Source organism: Trypanosoma theileri, assembly GCF_002087225.1.
Source record: "Trypanosoma theileri isolate Edinburgh chromosome Unknown TM35_Tth_5_V1, whole genome shotgun sequence".
NCBI lineage: Eukaryota > Euglenozoa > Kinetoplastea > Trypanosomatida > Trypanosomatidae > Trypanosoma > Trypanosoma theileri.
In genome coordinates this window covers 699,342-716,657 of record NW_021639847.1, presented here as the reverse complement: position 1 = coordinate 716,657, position 17,316 = coordinate 699,342, and the positions used below count along the sequence as shown (strand labels likewise).

The 17,316-nt window shown below is 40.3% G+C and overlaps 6 protein-coding genes across 6 annotated transcripts; all 6 read right to left on the bottom strand.

The window, feature by feature from the left end:
- Positions 1–255: 255 nt before the first annotated feature.
- Positions 256–1,821, bottom strand: TM35_000053630 (nuclear RNA export factor 1/2; the record flags this gene model as incomplete). Its single annotated transcript, XM_029023018.1, has 1 exon — positions 256–1,821. One exon carries the CDS (start codon positions 1,819–1,821, stop codon positions 256–258), a length of 1,566 nt encoding a protein of 521 aa, XP_028885833.1.
- A 230-nt stretch (positions 1,822–2,051) lies between these two features.
- On the bottom strand, positions 2,052–4,700 carry TM35_000053620 (uncharacterized protein; the record flags this gene model as incomplete). The annotated part of the gene is made up of 1 exon (XM_029023017.1): positions 2,052–4,700. The coding sequence occupies one exon, from the start codon at positions 4,698–4,700 to the stop codon at positions 2,052–2,054; it is 2,649 nt and encodes an 882-aa protein (XP_028885832.1).
- A 313-nt stretch (positions 4,701–5,013) lies between these two features.
- TM35_000053610 (putative ubiquitin activating enzyme) lies at positions 5,014–6,636 on the bottom strand (the record flags this gene model as incomplete). The annotated part of the gene is made up of 1 exon (XM_029023016.1): positions 5,014–6,636. One exon carries the CDS (start codon positions 6,634–6,636, stop codon positions 5,014–5,016), a length of 1,623 nt encoding a protein of 540 aa, XP_028885831.1.
- Positions 6,637–7,126: 490 nt separating this feature from the next.
- TM35_000053600 (WASH complex subunit strumpellin) lies at positions 7,127–10,738 on the bottom strand (the record flags this gene model as incomplete). Its single annotated transcript, XM_029023015.1, has 1 exon — positions 7,127–10,738. The coding sequence occupies one exon, from the start codon at positions 10,736–10,738 to the stop codon at positions 7,127–7,129; it is 3,612 nt and encodes a 1,203-aa protein (XP_028885830.1).
- Positions 10,739–11,186: 448 nt separating this feature from the next.
- On the bottom strand, positions 11,187–14,549 carry TM35_000053590 (putative RNA-binding protein; the record flags this gene model as incomplete). Its single annotated transcript, XM_029023014.1, has 1 exon — positions 11,187–14,549. The coding sequence occupies one exon, from the start codon at positions 14,547–14,549 to the stop codon at positions 11,187–11,189; it is 3,363 nt and encodes a 1,120-aa protein (XP_028885829.1).
- A 1,328-nt stretch (positions 14,550–15,877) lies between these two features.
- On the bottom strand, positions 15,878–17,236 carry TM35_000053580 (eukaryotic peptide chain release factor subunit 1; the record flags this gene model as incomplete). Its single annotated transcript, XM_029023013.1, has 1 exon — positions 15,878–17,236. The coding sequence occupies one exon, from the start codon at positions 17,234–17,236 to the stop codon at positions 15,878–15,880; it is 1,359 nt and encodes a 452-aa protein (XP_028885828.1).
- Positions 17,237–17,316: the final 80 nt, after the last annotated feature.

Genomic DNA, 17,316 nt, shown 5'->3' with positions numbered 1-17,316 from the left:
TCATCAGAGTCTTCTGCAAACGCTGACCCTGGCGGTACGCAGCGGCACTTCAGAAAAGTACTAGAGGAGGCAACCCTTTTTCGGATTACCCCCTCCCCTCACCCACCTTCTTAAGATGACTAAGAGGAACAAGAAAAATAGTGAGAGTAAGACGGAGTGATATACGCAGAGATACATATATATATATATTAGAGGGCTGAGCATCTCCACAATGAGGTCTCATTAAACTTACGTACTTCTACAATGCAGGTGTCATCACCCAGCAAGGATAGACGCCATAGCCTCGCAGTCTGTCATTGCCTGTGCGACACGCTGCTCTGGCAACGTCGCGAGGTGGCCCATGATGAACGCCTGAACATCTGCATCGCTGCCAAGGCGCTCAATCACAACACGCATGACCTCCGGGGAGGCCTTCGGCATGAAGCGGCGGCGCATCGTCTCCACCCTCGACGCCTCATTCGCGAAGAATAGCGGAGAGCTCGCAGTGCCATCCCCACGCACCAGTGTGCGATCAGGGCGCAGAAAAACCATATCGTTTTGGATGGTCCATGTGCTACCGGTACTGTCTAGCAGCAGCGTCATGGTGCGGTCAAAGAAGCAGGCAAAGAATGGTGCCTCCGCCTTCGTAAATACGTCGGTGCCGTCGCTATTCTTTGGGGACCAGTGCCAAAAGAGTCTGCCGTGGATCGTCACAACACATGTAGGAACCTTCATGTTCTGCGAGAGGAACACCACACTGGCGTTTCCGTTGAGCTCGTGCGACACGGTGATGAACTTCTTGGTGCCACCGCCAATGGACTGGATTGCCAGCGAGGCCTTGGCACGCCCAATGGCGACGTGGCGCAGCGAGTGCACGTCACTGTGAAGGTTTCGCCACTGGACGTGCTTGCGCAGGAGGACAAAGTCGTTGGTCATGATGTTTCGCTGGGGTCCGCTCAGTGCCTGGCAGTTGTGTGCCGCGTCGAGCGGCAGGTGTCGCGGGATGGGCTCCTCCGCACGGCTCACGCTGCACACCGCCGTTGGGCCGTACATGTTAACAAGTGCATCGTAGTTGCCCGCAGCAGCAGCGGCGAACACACCAGTCTCAAGAAAACGCAGTACGTTTACCTGCATATCGTTGAGAGTGGACGGAACTGGGTTGGGCAACCGCAGGAGGGCACGGTCAATCAATTGGCCGTCAAGCATCATGAGCTTCGGCAGGCACTTGAGCACCTGTGTCTTGTAGTCACCGCGTTTCGCAACGGGGTTTCCCTCCAGCAGCAACTCCCCAAGACTCTCGTACTTCTTCAGCGGACCAAGAAACGTGAGGTCTGAGACTTGGTTCCCCGTAGCCGAAATCGCCGTTATGCCGCGGTGCACATCGGCCTCCTCCAGTGCCGCTAGAAACGCCGTCAATTTCCGTATGCTGTTGTTGTTAAGCGCGAGAATACGCAGTGATGTGCCAATCTTGTTCTTTATCACATCCACCAGGCTCTTACAAAATGCTACACTGTTGAAGTCTACGCTGCGCTGCACACTGGCAAGGTCCGGTGATTCATGGAAGCTGGAGAGATTCAGCATACCGGAGCTCGGGTCGAAGATGGTGTTTGACGACTTCTGGAAGAGGAGATCCAACAGCGTCGTCATGACAGAAGTCGCCACACCACCACCACCACCACCTCCTCCTCCACCATTCTTGTTGTTGTTGTTGTTGTTGTTGTAGCCACCGCGTCCTTGCCAGCGGCCCCCACGCCCATTCCCTTGGTTGTCATTCCTCTGTCCGGGGCCACGATCATAGTTCCCACGACCTCCACCTCTTTGCTTGCTGTACGGACGACTCATTACTATGTTCTTACCAAGAAAAAGAAAAAAAAAACAGGTTAGTTTCTTATTTCGCTACCTACCAAGCTGTTCTCATTTATTAAAAGGAATAAAGGAAAAAAAAAGAGAATTCATTATAGTTCTGTTCAAAAGTCAAGAAACGTTTTGTTCTATCATCATTGTTTCGATTGTTTTTTTTGCATTTTTTTTTTTCCGATAATGTTTTTATAGACTTTTTTTTCCATTTAACTTTACTCAACTCGTTCCTGTTTTGCAAGATTTGTTATAGTTCTATTAAAATACTGGTGACCTGACATTTGCCAAAGATAAAACTGTAGTTTGTGATCTAGGGTGTAATTGTATGGTGTGTTTTGGCAGCGAAGCCAGATAAATACTGTTTTGGCAAGTGCCACTATTTTGCTCCAATTTATAATAGGAATTCTGTCTCTTCCACTAACCTCTACAGTTTTTCCTTTTGACTCCTCTGTGCGGAAAAGCACACCGAGGATGGGTGCGATAAGTGGTATCATCGGTGCCTCCATATTACCGGCACTTATGCGACTGCTGATGGATCGCAGTGATGAGGGACTCTCAGAAGAAGCAAATGGGTCCATAGAATCCTGTAGTGTAGAGAATATATCTTGCGTTTTTCTATCCAGCATGGGACGGTTAAAGTACTGGCGGTATAACTCTTCGAGTGTACAAACCGCTGGGTCCTGTAGTCCAGCCAAGACTGCAGCTGCTGCCTCGTAGTTTTGTTTTTCATATAGAAGACGACAGAAATGCACACCTTGTTGCATGGCAGATTGACATTCAGACCACCGTTTGGGACTTACAATAAGTACTGTTATCCACTGTTGCAAATGAGAAAAATAATCGATAAAACGTGATAGGTGATACGGTACACTAAGACGCATGATCTCATCACACCATGCATTATTCAGCAACTCTCGCAAGTGAATATTAGCGAATAAACGAAATGTAAGAAGACACATTTGATTTGCGAGAGTCTCAACATTTACTTTTGTGAATACAATTTCGGTATAATTTCCAATTTTTGATAAAATTGTGTCACATAGTAAAAATGTTTTTCCTTCCATCTGTGTTTCATTACTATTATTTTTACCGTTACTTGCTCCAGATAAAAGTGTACCTAACGGTTTAATTGCTGTTACTAATTTACTTTGCCAATTAGTAGTATTATTAGGAGTGATGGAATTATTTTGAACTAAAACGTATTTTTTCTTTAATAAATCTTTAATAAACACTGATAACTCGTTAAAGCGAAGTGAAACTTCTACAGCCACTGTAGAATATACACTCGGTAATTTACTAGTAGATGGTAAAAATGGTGTACTACTCCAGGTTGTGCTTAAAGATTCAAATGTAAACTGGTTCATTGCTTGTGGGGTACTATAACTCTGTAAAAAACTCTCAAGTCGTTCAAGGAGAGTGTAGGTAATATCAGCTTCGTTAAACTTACAATATGCGATTATAAACTGTAAAATACGACGCTGTAGATACACGCAACGACTATCATCCAAAGGAAGTTGTTGTTGGATATGACGAAAAAGCCGAATAAGTCTCACAATAAGTACTTCAGGCATAACAAATAAAGAAGAGAGTAAAATAAAAATGTTAGTATAATTGAATATAGGCATTCCTATTGTAAAAGGGGTATCAGTTTCAACAAGAACAAGCACTTCTATAAGAAGATCTAGGGAACCACCAACGGCTCTACTGTCTATCTGTTGATTGTTACCTACATTTCCCTCAGTTCCTGTAACTTCATTTTGATATGGTTGATGATGTTCTAAAGGTTCTAGTCTATAATCTTTACTCCTGCAATTGATTTCCCGCCATGGAAGCCTATCATCAAGCATTTGTTGTTGTCTCACAGAATCCATCACGAAAAGCAAGAGATCATCATTCGTAAAGGCATACATCGGAGAAGACACCATGGTATCATTTTTATCCTCAGGTTTTACGGACGTAATGTTTTTCTTACCCCAAGATATCTGTTGTTTCTCATCCTGTTTTTGCTGCTGCTGCTGCTGCTTCTGTTGGTGGTGATTATGATGGTGTAGACAACTCTGGAGTTGTTGCTCAGCCAGAGGAAGACGTTTTTTAAATAATTCCAGAGCTCCGTGGTATCCATTCGCAGATAAAAAAGAAGCCACAAATTCATTAACACCACGTCCTACCTCCGGGCACCGTACAAGATTGTACATATCTTCTGATTTTTCGTCAACCAGTTGTTCCCCATTGGCACATTCTTGGGAGCTCCCAAACACCACCTCAGAGGAATTGTGAAGTGTGGAGTTTGCAGAACGACACTGCCGTCTCCTCCGTTCAACAGCGTTCTTCACGTCTTCTAGTGTTATTCCCGCATGTGGTCCATCGCGACGACCACCGCCGCTAACAACAGGGGTTGCCCCCCGTACTACACGACTAGCAGCAGCAGATGGGAGTGATGGAAGATCATCTAACGAACCTCCCAACGACTGCTGCCGGCGAGAGTTAATGGTAGTACTCATCGTTGGTACTGTTGTGGTGGCACTTGCGGCTGCTCTTGGGATTTGATATTGCCGCATCTCATTAGCTGATGAGAAAACGTTTGTTGGTGATCTAGCAGAGATTCCCGGCCTTGCAACAGGCTGCCGCACGGTGGTGCTGATAACTGTTTGTGACCGCCCAGCTTCACTGATAGAATCAACACTAAACATGGATGGTGTCTTTCTATCAGGATCATTCCTCCCTCTACTCCTCATACTTCCCTTGTTGCTGTCATTATTATCATTATCATTATCATCATCTGGGGGTGGTGGTGGTGACACAGGTGAGCTTAAATAATCATCTAATGACGATAATTTGGATAACTGAGGGTCATGTGTACTCATTTTATGCATCTACGTCCTTCCCTGAACTCTTTAAATATAAAATGAAGAAAGGAAAGGAAAAGAAAAATAATAATAGGAAGAAAAAAAATAATAAAAGAATTCATGCAGATGATAATTAGAGCATAAACAACAACAACAACAAAAAAAAAAAAAACATACAAACAGTTGCTTTCGCTAAGAGGAGTTTGCAATATAAAGATGTAGAAGCAGTTTTAGAGACTACTATGAAGAACACCTTCAAAGTAAAGCCATTATCACACACACGCACACAGAGATTAAGAATAATAATAGAAAAACTCTCGCGTATTCCCACTTAGTAAAGAGGAAATTTTTTATTCGATTCGTAGTGGTACCTATTTAGCCCACCGTCTACGTTTATAAAACGAAACTGTCCCTTCAAGGAAGTTTTTTTTGAACCATCATCAACATCATTATTGTTTCCTTTACAGTCACTATTGATATGGTCCTCATTTTTTTCTTTTTCTTCTTCTTTTTCTTGATATAGTGTAAGAAGGATTTGGACTGCAGCAACGGAAGAAACACCTCTGCGACACACAACATAGACATTTTTGCAATCAACATTACCAACAGAATGTTCTTGGACGAACTGCATCCAGGCATCGCGAAGAACACCATCACGATGCCATTTCTGCAGTTGCAAGAGTGGTAATGAGAGTGCACCAGGGAGGTGTGCCATATCGTACTGTTCTTTCGTGCGTACATCTAATACAAGAGAGTCCGGGGCAGAAAACTTCACAGATCGCAGTTTGGCATAAAACTCACGTGGTGTGATACGTGCCTCATTAGGAAGTTTAGCTTGAATCGCAGCAGTCAAACCGCATGAAACCAAATCATACTCTGGTCGCTCTGCTGCAAGTTCCAATAACGTTTTATTATTTTCTTCTTTTTTCCCACATGCAATGCAATTCTCTCGTCTGCGTCTCAGTTGCACTACTCTCATGTTTGCCCGTAGTCCATCAAAGAGGAGCATTCGGCCTGCGAGTACTTCCCCGGCGCCTGCGAGTATCTTCAGTGTTTCCAGCGCCTGCAGACATCCAATACAGCCGGGCACTGGCCCCATCACACCGGTATCATTACAACTTCCCACCGCAGCCACTGGCGGGGGAACAGGGAAGAGACAACGATAACACGGACCATCGCCGTAACCGTACACCGACAACTGTCCATCCCATCGCATCGCACTACCACTCACAAGAGGAATACCCTGCCGCATCGCCGCATCGTTAACTACATAACGAGCCGCAACATTGTCACTACCGTCCACCACAACATCATAACCTTTCATCAGCTCTTCAGCATTGCTAGCGTCAAGTCGTACGGATTTCACTTCTACAATAGTACCTGAATTCAGCTCCTGGCAGGACCAGTAGACACTATCTACCTTTAAATATCCAACTCTACGATCTGGGTGTATAACTTGTCGGTGCAAATTACTCCGTTCCACCCTGTCAAAGTCCACAACGCGCAATGTCCCTATACCAGCAGCAGCAAGAAAAAGCGACACAGTACTACCTAATCCACCAGCTCCCAATAGCAACACACGACCCTTGCGAATCCGCTCCATTCCCTCAGCACCAATGCCTTCTACCAACATTTGACGTGAGAAACGTTCTATTTCTTCCTTTGTAAGTGATTTAGCAGCAGAAATAAATGGAGGAAGTTCTTCTTCACCTTTATGAACTCCGTTACCACTACTTCCATTTCTGATATCATCATCATCATCATCATCATCATTATGGCTGCCATCTGTACTACTATCTCTGCTATCGGAGTAATAACTCTTACTAACATTGTTCTCATCTGATGCCTCCTCCAATGCTTCTCTGGCTCGTTTTTCACGAAGTTGGCGTTTAAGATCCTGTAATTTAAGCCGCGCCTCCTCCACTTGCACTTCAAGTTCTGTACTCCTTATCATTTGTAAAAAAAAAAAAAAATGTAAAAAATAAAAAAACACTTAGTTTTTCTTTCTTTCTTTTTCTGTATTTGCAATATCCTTACTATTTTCCTTTTCTTTCACTCCTGTTGCGTAGTATATACGTGTGTGAGTGGTTATAAGAAGGAAAAAGGGAAGGGTGTGAGAGACTTCCTCAAAGAAAGGCAAAAAAAAAAAAAAAAAAATAGATGAGTTGAGAAACTTCAGATGTAAAAAAGATCACAAAACAAGCATACCGAAGAGATAAAATATAAACAAAACAACAAGAACAAAAATAAGAAGAAAAAGAATAATTTTTTTTTTTTGGAAATGCAGCGCAACGATAAATTCTCATACTACGAGATCATTCACAGAAAATAAATAGGGGAAAATCCTCACAAAGAGGAATAGAAACATACGGGGTAAAAAACAAAAAAAAAAGAACAGAAAAGCAAGTGAGAGAAAATCACCATGATAGCACCCCCTCCAATCATTACTTCTTTTTCCGTTGTGTAAAGAGACGGAATGGTCCACAGAGTGTGGCTGGCAATGTACGGTGTAAATCCAAAACAGAAACCCCGGATGATGCTGCCAACCCGTGAATAATATGTGTAAGTGTTTCCGCCTCTACAGGTAATATTTCATCAACCTTACGGGATGAGTTTGACTTGGAGTTCTCAAAAGCGCAGACACGTACTCGAACAGCCTGGGAAAGATGACTCATAAAGAGTACCAATTGGTCGGAGTGAAACTGCTTTAACAAGAGTGAGAGACCCCGTACAAAAGCTTCTGGGTCAATGTTTTCTCGTGTTTGAGCAGGTGTGGTGGATGCGAAACGTTCATCATAATGCATACGCGGTAAGTTTCGTAATGTTAATGAAAGTAGAAAAAATACGATAACGGGAATTGGTTTAGGTGTTACAAATACTTTGGTATTGGCATCACTAATACCAACAGAATCAAGAAATGGTGATATGACTGCAATAACATCACCAGGCATTGGATGTTTATCCGGGTCATGATAATGATTATGAAGATCTGTTAACAGTGCCTCATTCGCCGTAGAAAGTGCAGCAAAAAGAGAACCACTACTTAGTTTACAAAATGAACGTAATTCATTAGCAATCATACTGCGCATGATTTGAATACGCCCTACACGTACTAAAATATCTGTCACTTCTGAAAAATGATTACCACCACTATTACTATTACCAACATTATCATCATCCACAGTAGTATTAGTATTAGTATTAGTAGTAGTAGCATTCAGTATTTCTATTAATTTTTTGTATGTTTGCACAGCTTTTGGTGGTGTATCACTAACAGGACATAATTCTTCAGCTATTTGGGTAACAGTTTCTTCCACATGTTCAACAGAAGCACGAATAGATTTTAACACCAGTTGCAATTCTTTCGCGAGTATAAAACAAAAGAGTCTATCCAAAGCACTAAGACCCATAGATCCAATGGCATTACAAATACTTGTAAAGGTACGTGTACCAACAATTTCCTCCAATGAATCTCGTTCATACCATGATCCAAAGGCTGACATATAAATAGATCGTGCTGGATTTGTCATTGCGAGTAAATGTTGTACTATTCTTCCAAGAAAACTATACACTGAAGTTTCTTTCATAGGTTTAAAGTAAGGAATAGGAATACTATCGGATTGATATTGTGACTTCCATGGATATAATTTTTTCTGCATAAAAGCATTGCATTCCATTTCAATATTAAAATTAACAATACGAGAAAATTCTTCTAACCATATACGAAGTCCATGAACATTAACATAATCTTGAATATACTCAAAGGAAGCACGAATACCATTTAATTTTCGGGCAAGTTGAGCCAATTCTTCATCAAATAATTTTGCTGAAGGAGGAATTTTTCGATCAAATAGTAATGATTGATGTAACTCATGTGTAATTTGTTGTACAAGTTCTCTTCGAATTCCATCTTCCAATAATTGTTTAGAATCTACTTGAATGACTCCTACAAGTGTACTTTCCATAGCTAATATACCACTTGCATATTTGGCAATATCTGCAGTAAAAGCAGAAAGTTTTTGTCTTATTTCTAATTGACTTTCATTTTTTAATTCTTTTCGAGGTAATTTTGTTGGACATTCTATTAATCCATTTGTTAATATAGTCATAATATGTCGAAGTACGTGAAAAATAGATGTTGGAATTACATGAAGAACACGACGTGCAAATGCCACTAATTCACTAGAATAATATTCAGATGTACTTTCAAGAGCGGCTAAAAGACGAGAATCATTTTGGGCTCCTTGATCAATACGATTACATGGTAATTCTAATAAAGATGCAAGTTTTACAAATACCGCACGCATTTGAACTGCTAATTCAGGATTTTGTTTAATTTTCTTTTGAATTCCTTGAACAAAGTAACCATAAGTAGCCATAAGTTCCCATGCATAGGATAAATCTCCTACCGTAGCAATCGTAATTAATACTTTATTTTCAATATTGATATAACGTATCATTTGACGCAATAGAAAATGTGTTTCTTGAACAAACTGAACAACTTGTAAATTACTATCAATTTGATGAAATTCTTGAACATTTTCAAGAGCTTTCATTAATTTTTGAATTTTTCTACTTGCTGTAATACTATCTTTATATTCTAGTCCATTAATACGATCTGAAATTTCAGTAAACCATGCTTCTAACTGTGTATCTCGTACATTATCACTAAGTACATGTTCACCAGAGAAAAATGTCGCTAACTTTGACATTTTTATTGCCCCTTCTTCACGTGAAGATTCCCATTTCATACGTTTTTCTTTTAAAAGTGATGTAAACATAGCTCGAAGGGTAAATTCTAATTGTGCTGTACGTAAGAGAAGTGTAATAATATCATCATTTGTAATAGCAGATTTTATAATTTCATAACTACGACGATATTTCTCAATCATTGGAGTTGAAGCTCCACTCCAAGTAGTATGTAAAATAAACCAACGAAGTACCACATTAGCTTCACGTATACGAGGTAATAAAAGGGAGTGAATATTATCCAAAACATACTGTTCTGTTAAAACACCTTCTCTAAGAACTTCTTCTATAGAAGTATTAAGAGTAGAGATACTACTACACATCCGCTGTAGATGATAAGAAACATTTTCCAAAGCAACGGTTCCACTTATAGCAGCACTTGCCGCTTTAAAATCTTTCCAAGCAATCGTAAGATCTACTGTAAATCCCATATAGTAATTAATTACCCAATTATCTGCAAAATGTTTATCAACAATTTCACGCATAACTGGACCTTCATGATGTAATATTTCTGGTCTAAAAAATAACAATACATATAATGCTGCCCCTTGTAATGCTAAAGCTGCACTTCGATGCTCTGGGGCAGGATAATTATATGCCATTTGATAAATATCATCAGATCGAATACGTCCAATAATCATACCAATAACTTCCTTATCCACAGGAATACGATTAAAATATGATACTGGATAACATTCGGGTATTGCTTGTCCATATTCATATCCAGTCGCACGACATAAATTTGTTACTTCCACCATATTTGGTTCTCCTGCTCCTTTATATCGAATGTAACTCACAAGAAGATTTTCTCGTGTTTTACCTCCAATTTTGTGATCTAATAATAGTAACATTACACCATATAAGTGAAAAATTTCACAAAGAAGTTGTTTACCATCAAGATTTACTAAAATAGACTCCAACGTTTGTGAAATATACATCCCTTCACGTATCTCTTCGATAAATCGGTTTAGTTCCATTACATATCCATAAACACCACGAAAAAGTTTAAAGAAACGATCAAGAAGTTCCATATGAGTTGTAGAAAAGACTTCATCCTTATGTAAAAGTTCAGCAGAATTCTGAATTTTCTTTTCAAACTCATCCTGTGCTTTAAAGTAACTAAAGTCCGTAATAATAGCAGCGTACTCCGTTTCTGTAGGGCGAATAAACTCCAACGGTATGTGTGCAGAGAGTCGCAATATCTCCACAATAATAGTACTGCCGCGTGCTGCGAGTTGAAGGGCATTTTGACCACAATCCTCATCTAGAAATGCGGAGCGGTCACGTTTCCACTTGGGTTTCCCCATTATTATTTTTATTATTAGTTGTTATTGTTGTTATTGTTGCTATTGTTCTTTTTGTAAAATTTATCTTTGTTTTCCTCTTTCTTTCTTTTTCTTGCGTTGGCTCTGCGTGGGTGCGCCGCCGCTTATTAGTGAGAAGTGGAATAGCAACAAGAAAAAGAGGAGTAAACAAGTAATAAATGAGTAAAAAGAAAAGAAGGATATATATACTCAGAGAATAAATTAATAAATAAATATATATAAGGTGGTACGTTCAAAAGTAAATAACCCTACATGATGTGTATATATACACACGCAGAGAGAGAGAGAGAGAGAGAAAAGTATATACGTACAGAACGTTCTATGTTTATATAAGGATCCATCTATGGGAAGAGAGAAAACAAAAAAAAAAAGGATAAATAACAACAGATGATTCCCAGAAAAGCAGAAAAAAAAAGAATTGCAAATTTAACTACATGCTCTGTAGTACATTAGTTCGGTTATCTTTGTTATGATCACCATCATGTGAAAAAGTCTCTCGGATAGAATCATCACTATCCTCCCTATCATCATCATCATCGTAATCATCATACTCACTGGAATCAGAATAACTAATTTCATCATAGCTAAAGATATCATCTCCACTTGATACCACTTCTGCTGCAGAGCCAAAGCGGCACTGTAGTAATGTTTCCACCATTCCCCAGTGATATTCAGATCGTTCCTTAAGAGGTATTTCATTTTCATCAGGAATTGGTTTATCACCCATATCATTAGCCTCACTTGTTAGTCGTAATTCTCGGAAGAGAGCCAATTGTCGCTCTTTCCACTCCAACTGAGATAAGAGATCATCAGCTGCATACATTTTCACATCTGTGTTCTTATCTGTTGCTGGAGTCACACCAAGGAGAGTTTCATTTACTGAAGCAGAAAGACGTTTATCTGTAGGAGATGTTGATAAGAGAATATTCTTTCGCGATGTCTCTTCCACCACTACTGGCAGTGATACGTGATCTTCCTTCTCACCTTCAGTAATATATGAGTGTTTTCTTTCCTCCACTGTAGTTGTACTACCAGTTTTTCTTGTATGTACTTCCGCATCCTCATAGGATTCACTCACATTATCCATGTCATTATCCTCACTGTTATTATTATTATTATTATTATTATTTGGAACTGCAGCGGGAGAGTAAAGTGCTGTAAAGGTTTGCGGATGTACATTTGATAGTGCCATTGTACGTCTTTTCCTTGTTTTCTCTATTTCACTCTCTAATGCTGAAAGAGCACTTTCTGCGGAGTCGCTCTCATCACATATTGCCGCCTCTATTGTTTGATACGCGGGCCTCATCTCACATTTCTCACTTGCCGTAGAAGCGGGAAACACTGAAGAGACATCCGCATCTTGTGAGTCCATCACTTCTGTGAAGGAGGTGGGAATCTCTTCTTCACTCACACTTTCAACAGCGGAAGTGTGAACAACACCGCCGTCTTCCTCTATGATTTCATCATCTGTAGAAATAACATCAGCCGCAGAAGGGGAATCAGAGGAGGGGATGATGATATCTTCTTCTTCTACAACAGAGACACTATTACTTGGAAGGGGAACTTCATCTTCTATTATGTCATTAATATCACTTGCCTCTGCAAGAATATTAGCAAATTCACTTTCAGCACGTGATAAGTTCATGCCACTAGGGAATTCACTCATAATATCTTCCACATTATTACTATCATCATCATCACCACCACCACCTGCAGTCATTGGTTCTTGCAGTTCATCCAAAACTTCATCATCTATTATATCAGATCTCTCCATCACATTACTAACTTCATCCATAATTATATCATCATTTGAATCATCCACAGCATCATAAACATTATCAATATCATCATCAATAACATCCTCCACAGAGTCTATTTGACTTCCCCAACTAAGAGAAGCAACAGTTGCCACATCATCTATCACATCACTACCATTTCCTTTAATAGAATCACTCTGAATAAGATCTGCAATATCATCCATAACATCAGATAATGTAGACTTTTCACGCTGCATTCGTCTTCGTGCTTTGGCGAGGCGTTGAGCTTTTCGTAATAAACTCTGTCGTGCCTTTTGGAGTTTAGATTGATAATCCATTGCCTTTATATTATTACGCAAGTGATTTACGAAACTACGAAGTTTACGAACATCAGCAACATCACGTTGTAAAGAAATTAACCATGCATCACCATCATCATTATCATTATTCATATCATCATCTTTTTCCTTTCCCGTTCCATCATTCTTAACCTTATCCATCAATCTTTGTTGTTTTACAGAAGATCCAGTATCGGATCTCTTATCAACATCTCCCTTTCTCCAATACTTCCTCACATCTCCGTTAGATCCAAGCACCATCTGCAGAAGACGATTGGCACTATTACACGCACGGTGAAACTCTCGCAGTCCAGCCAACAGCGGCGCATCATCAACATCAACATGACCAGTTTTCTGCTGTGTACGTATCACACTCATTCCTTTTACTGTAGAAGACGGTGCCACCGTTTCTGTCAGGTCCGTAATAGAGGAAGTGGAAGACAACATACTACTATTACTATTACTACTATTACTACTACGGCTGCTGCTGCTGCTGCTGCTGCTTATTATAGATGATGAAATTCTACTGCTGTTTTGAGATGCAAGCGATACAGAGATATCTGTAGATACACCACCGCTGCTCTCGAAACTATCGGTATACGACATCTCTGTAGTACTTACAGAAGCAACAGCTGGAGGAGGAAAAGAACTTGAGGAACTTGAAAAGGTATTAGTACTATATTTTCTATCGGAGAAGGTACTCTCACTCACACTATCTTGTTGTTTTTCCACTGGTACAAAATATACACGTTTATATGGTTTCGGTTCCTCCGGTGGACGAATCACCTCTATAGGAGGTTTTTGTGGTTTTTCAATCTTTGGTGGTGATTGTACAGTTATTCCATGCTTTGCACCAGCACGCTCTCTCGCATAAGACTCTAACACTTGCTGCAAAAAGGGTGAAGTCGTCGCAGCACTACTACTAGTACTAGTACTAGTAGTAGCTTTAGCATTAGCATTAGCATTAGAATTAGTAGTAGTATTTGATGTTGTATTGTTTGTGGTTTGATTCCTTTGCAGAGTACCAATATTAGTAGTATTAGTACTAATAGCATTAGCAGTAGCAGTAGCTGCAGCGATAGCAGCATTCGCACTCGCTGCGTCTTGAAAAGATGTACGAGTTGATTGTTGTATCATCAATGCCAGTTGTGTTGTTCGCTGCTCTGATTGATAAAGAGATATCTCACCTTTAAGAAGATCTAATTGTCGCATAGCCGTATTAAGACCACGATGAACTTCCATTTGTTCCCCAAAACGACGTTCAAGTTCCCGCATAACTTCTCTAAACGGTAAAGCGGGTTGCTTAGAAGTATGCAATGTACTCTCCTCAACACTATCGGCATCTATCTTATCACATGTATTCTCATGTATAGAGACATCACCGTCGTGAACGGCAGGATGTGAGACTTCTTCTTCTTTACAGCGATCCCCAGCTGCAACAGAAGTACTATTATCACTACTAGTAGTAGTCGTAGTAGTAATAATAGTAGAGGGAAAGATAGCTAGAGCAGGATTATTTTCTCTTACAACTCTATGTGTTGGAGAAGAAGAAGTTTGATTGCGAGATTTATTTCGAGGATGTGCATAGTTGTCAATATATGGAGTTTCTCTCGGTGTGGCTGTAGTACTTGACGAACCAAATATTTGGGCGAATAAAGGAGTGTTAGCGGCACTAAAGCATGTCTCTTGTTGGTACATCTATTTCTTTCTCTCTTTCTTTTTATTTGCTTGTTTGAGGGGCTGAAGAGTAACCGACTAGAAATAAGAAGAAGAAAATCAAAGAAATATTTATCAGAGGAATGTATACAGCACAAGTAGAAGTTATTATTATTACTATTTTTTTTTCTTTTATGGAATTATTATTATATTTTTATTTATTACTAAATCACTTTACTTTACTGCAACTGAGTGTCTCTTAACTCTCATCGTATTGTACACAATTATGTGAATGTAAAGAGAAAAGACGCAAGAGAGAAACAGAGAACGAAAACCACTCTCCCTTAAGTGGAGACATCCACATATACATATATACGAACACATACACACATATTAAGAAAAAAGGAATGGGAATAGAGGAAAAAAAAAAGCAAAGGAAATAACTGAAGGATTTCCTTTTTCTTCTCTTTTATCCATCTCCTTATGTGTCTCTTGTATTAACAGTGTCCAACTATTTTTGTAGAATGGCAAGAAGGACCATATCTTCGCTTTCCATTCACTCTTGTGATGTGAATATCATCATTCATGACGGTCTTCACAATGACAATGGGACTCATACTTCTCCAAGGTACCGATAAATACTATTCATATTTTGTTTTTGTCTACAAGAGATACGATTAAGCGAAACAAAAAAAAAAAACACACTTCCCGTCCTTAATAACAACAATAATGAAAGAAATAAAGAAACGGAAAGAAAAAAAAAAAATTTGAGAGAGAGAGAGAGAGAGACAGGGGGAGAGAAGGGGAGTGAAAAAGCATGCACTTACACAATAAATATATCTCTCTTCCCAATCATTTGATATGACATGCAGTTACACATCACCGAATAATTTCTCTCCTTCAACAACGTATTGCAGGATTGCATTTCTGAATACTTACGTATTATTCATATTCTTTTCTTTTTTTAAATTTAATTTATTACTCTGGTCATTTCTTGTTTTTTTTCTTTGGTGTTTCCTTATTCTTTTTCTTTTTCTTTACACTACCCATACAATATATATATATATATATATATAATATAGAAACTGTTAAAGTTTAGATATCTCACTCTCAACTTCTCTCGCACTCCATCCACATACACACACACACACAAGCGCACTGGCACATGGGCAGAATAATAATAATAATAGTAATAATAATAAAACAACAGCACACAAGAAGCAAGCTCAGATGTAGAATTGGAAAGAGATAGAGATTGAGAGAGACTGTGTGTGTAAGTAAGAAGAAAAAAACAAAAACAAAAAGTAGAAGCAAAAAGAACAGGAAACAACAAGAAGAAAAAAAAAAAAGGAGAACAAAAACATACACCCTTACATGAAGTCATCATCAAAGTCGTAGTCTTCGTTATTTGCAGCGATGCGCTCTTCTTCTTCTTCCTTCTTTTCTGAATCACGCAGTGCCATCAGGTCGAGTTTATACCGCAGAACTCCTCCAATACCACCAAATCCACGTACAAACTGTGTTCCCTCTTGACTACGGTTTGTCACCAGTTCCAGTGTGCAACCGAATTTCTGGTAGTTCGTTGCGAGCCAATCCACAAAGTTCTCGGATTCAATTTCATTCTGTGCTTTGCCAGCCTCATGTACGTGAATATTTGCCTTTTCTGCCTCTGCCTCTGTCATGATGTGCACCGTCACCTCCTCCTCCTCTGTTCCCCGGTTCTTCGCTATGGTGTATCGCAACAAATCCAAGTCCTCAAACACGATGAGGGTCTCCACGGCGCCGGCCTCCAGACAACGCATGGTGTCGCCCACTCCAAAGCAATACAACTGTGTATCGCAGGCGATCTGATCAAAGAACCCCTGCAGGAGTTTCTTCTCCTGCACGAGTTTCACCCCCGTGAGGGCGTCGGCGGCGAGATCGATCGCCTGGTTGAGTCCCACATCGCCGGGGTGGGCCACGTCGACGACCTTCACCACCACCTCCTTCAGCCGCGGGTCGAAGAGGTCGGACTGGTACAACACCTCCTTAAACTCCGCAGAGCCGGCGAGCACGAGACCCACAACGTTGGGGCGGTCGTTTGTAATGAAAAGTTGCGTGGCGCCTTCAGCGACTTTGCGGAGATAATTGTGGCGTCGCTCCATACGGATACGGGCGAAACGGTTTTTACTTTGACCACCACGACCGTGTTTCTTGGGGAGCTCAACGGTGAAGGAGCCTAGTTTTTCTTTTACACTCCCACAGAGAGTGGCGTAGGTGGTGCCGCTGCCATCCACTACAATAAAACCAAACTTTTCATCTGACTCCAGCATGCGGCGTAGCTCCTCTGTGTGGAACTTGTTATCGCAAAGGTACAGACTGCGGCTGACAGGCTTAAAGGGTTCAATATCAAGTGTAAGCTTCTTCTCTTTATTATCCGCCGTGAGAACCGTACCACAGTATAAAAGAAGACCATTAGGTGGAAGACGATTGTATTGTTTGAGACGTCCAAGAGAGGCTGTAATAGCACTCTGTACACTTAATTTATTCGTATGGGACTTAATATTAGAGGCCGTACCATACTCATTATTCAGCTTTGTTACCATGCCAGAGATTTGCTCCTTTGGAGTCATGTAAATACTGATCACACTGGTTCCCATACCACGGGCAGACTCCAGCATTTGAATGAGCTTCTTTACCTTATAGCGCTCAATCGCCTTTTCAGACTCGGATAACTCGCGATCGCCCATTTTCCTTTCCTTTTTAACCTGTTAGAAAACTAAATTAAACTTATACAATACAGTATTGTTTTTAAAGGATAAAAAAAAAA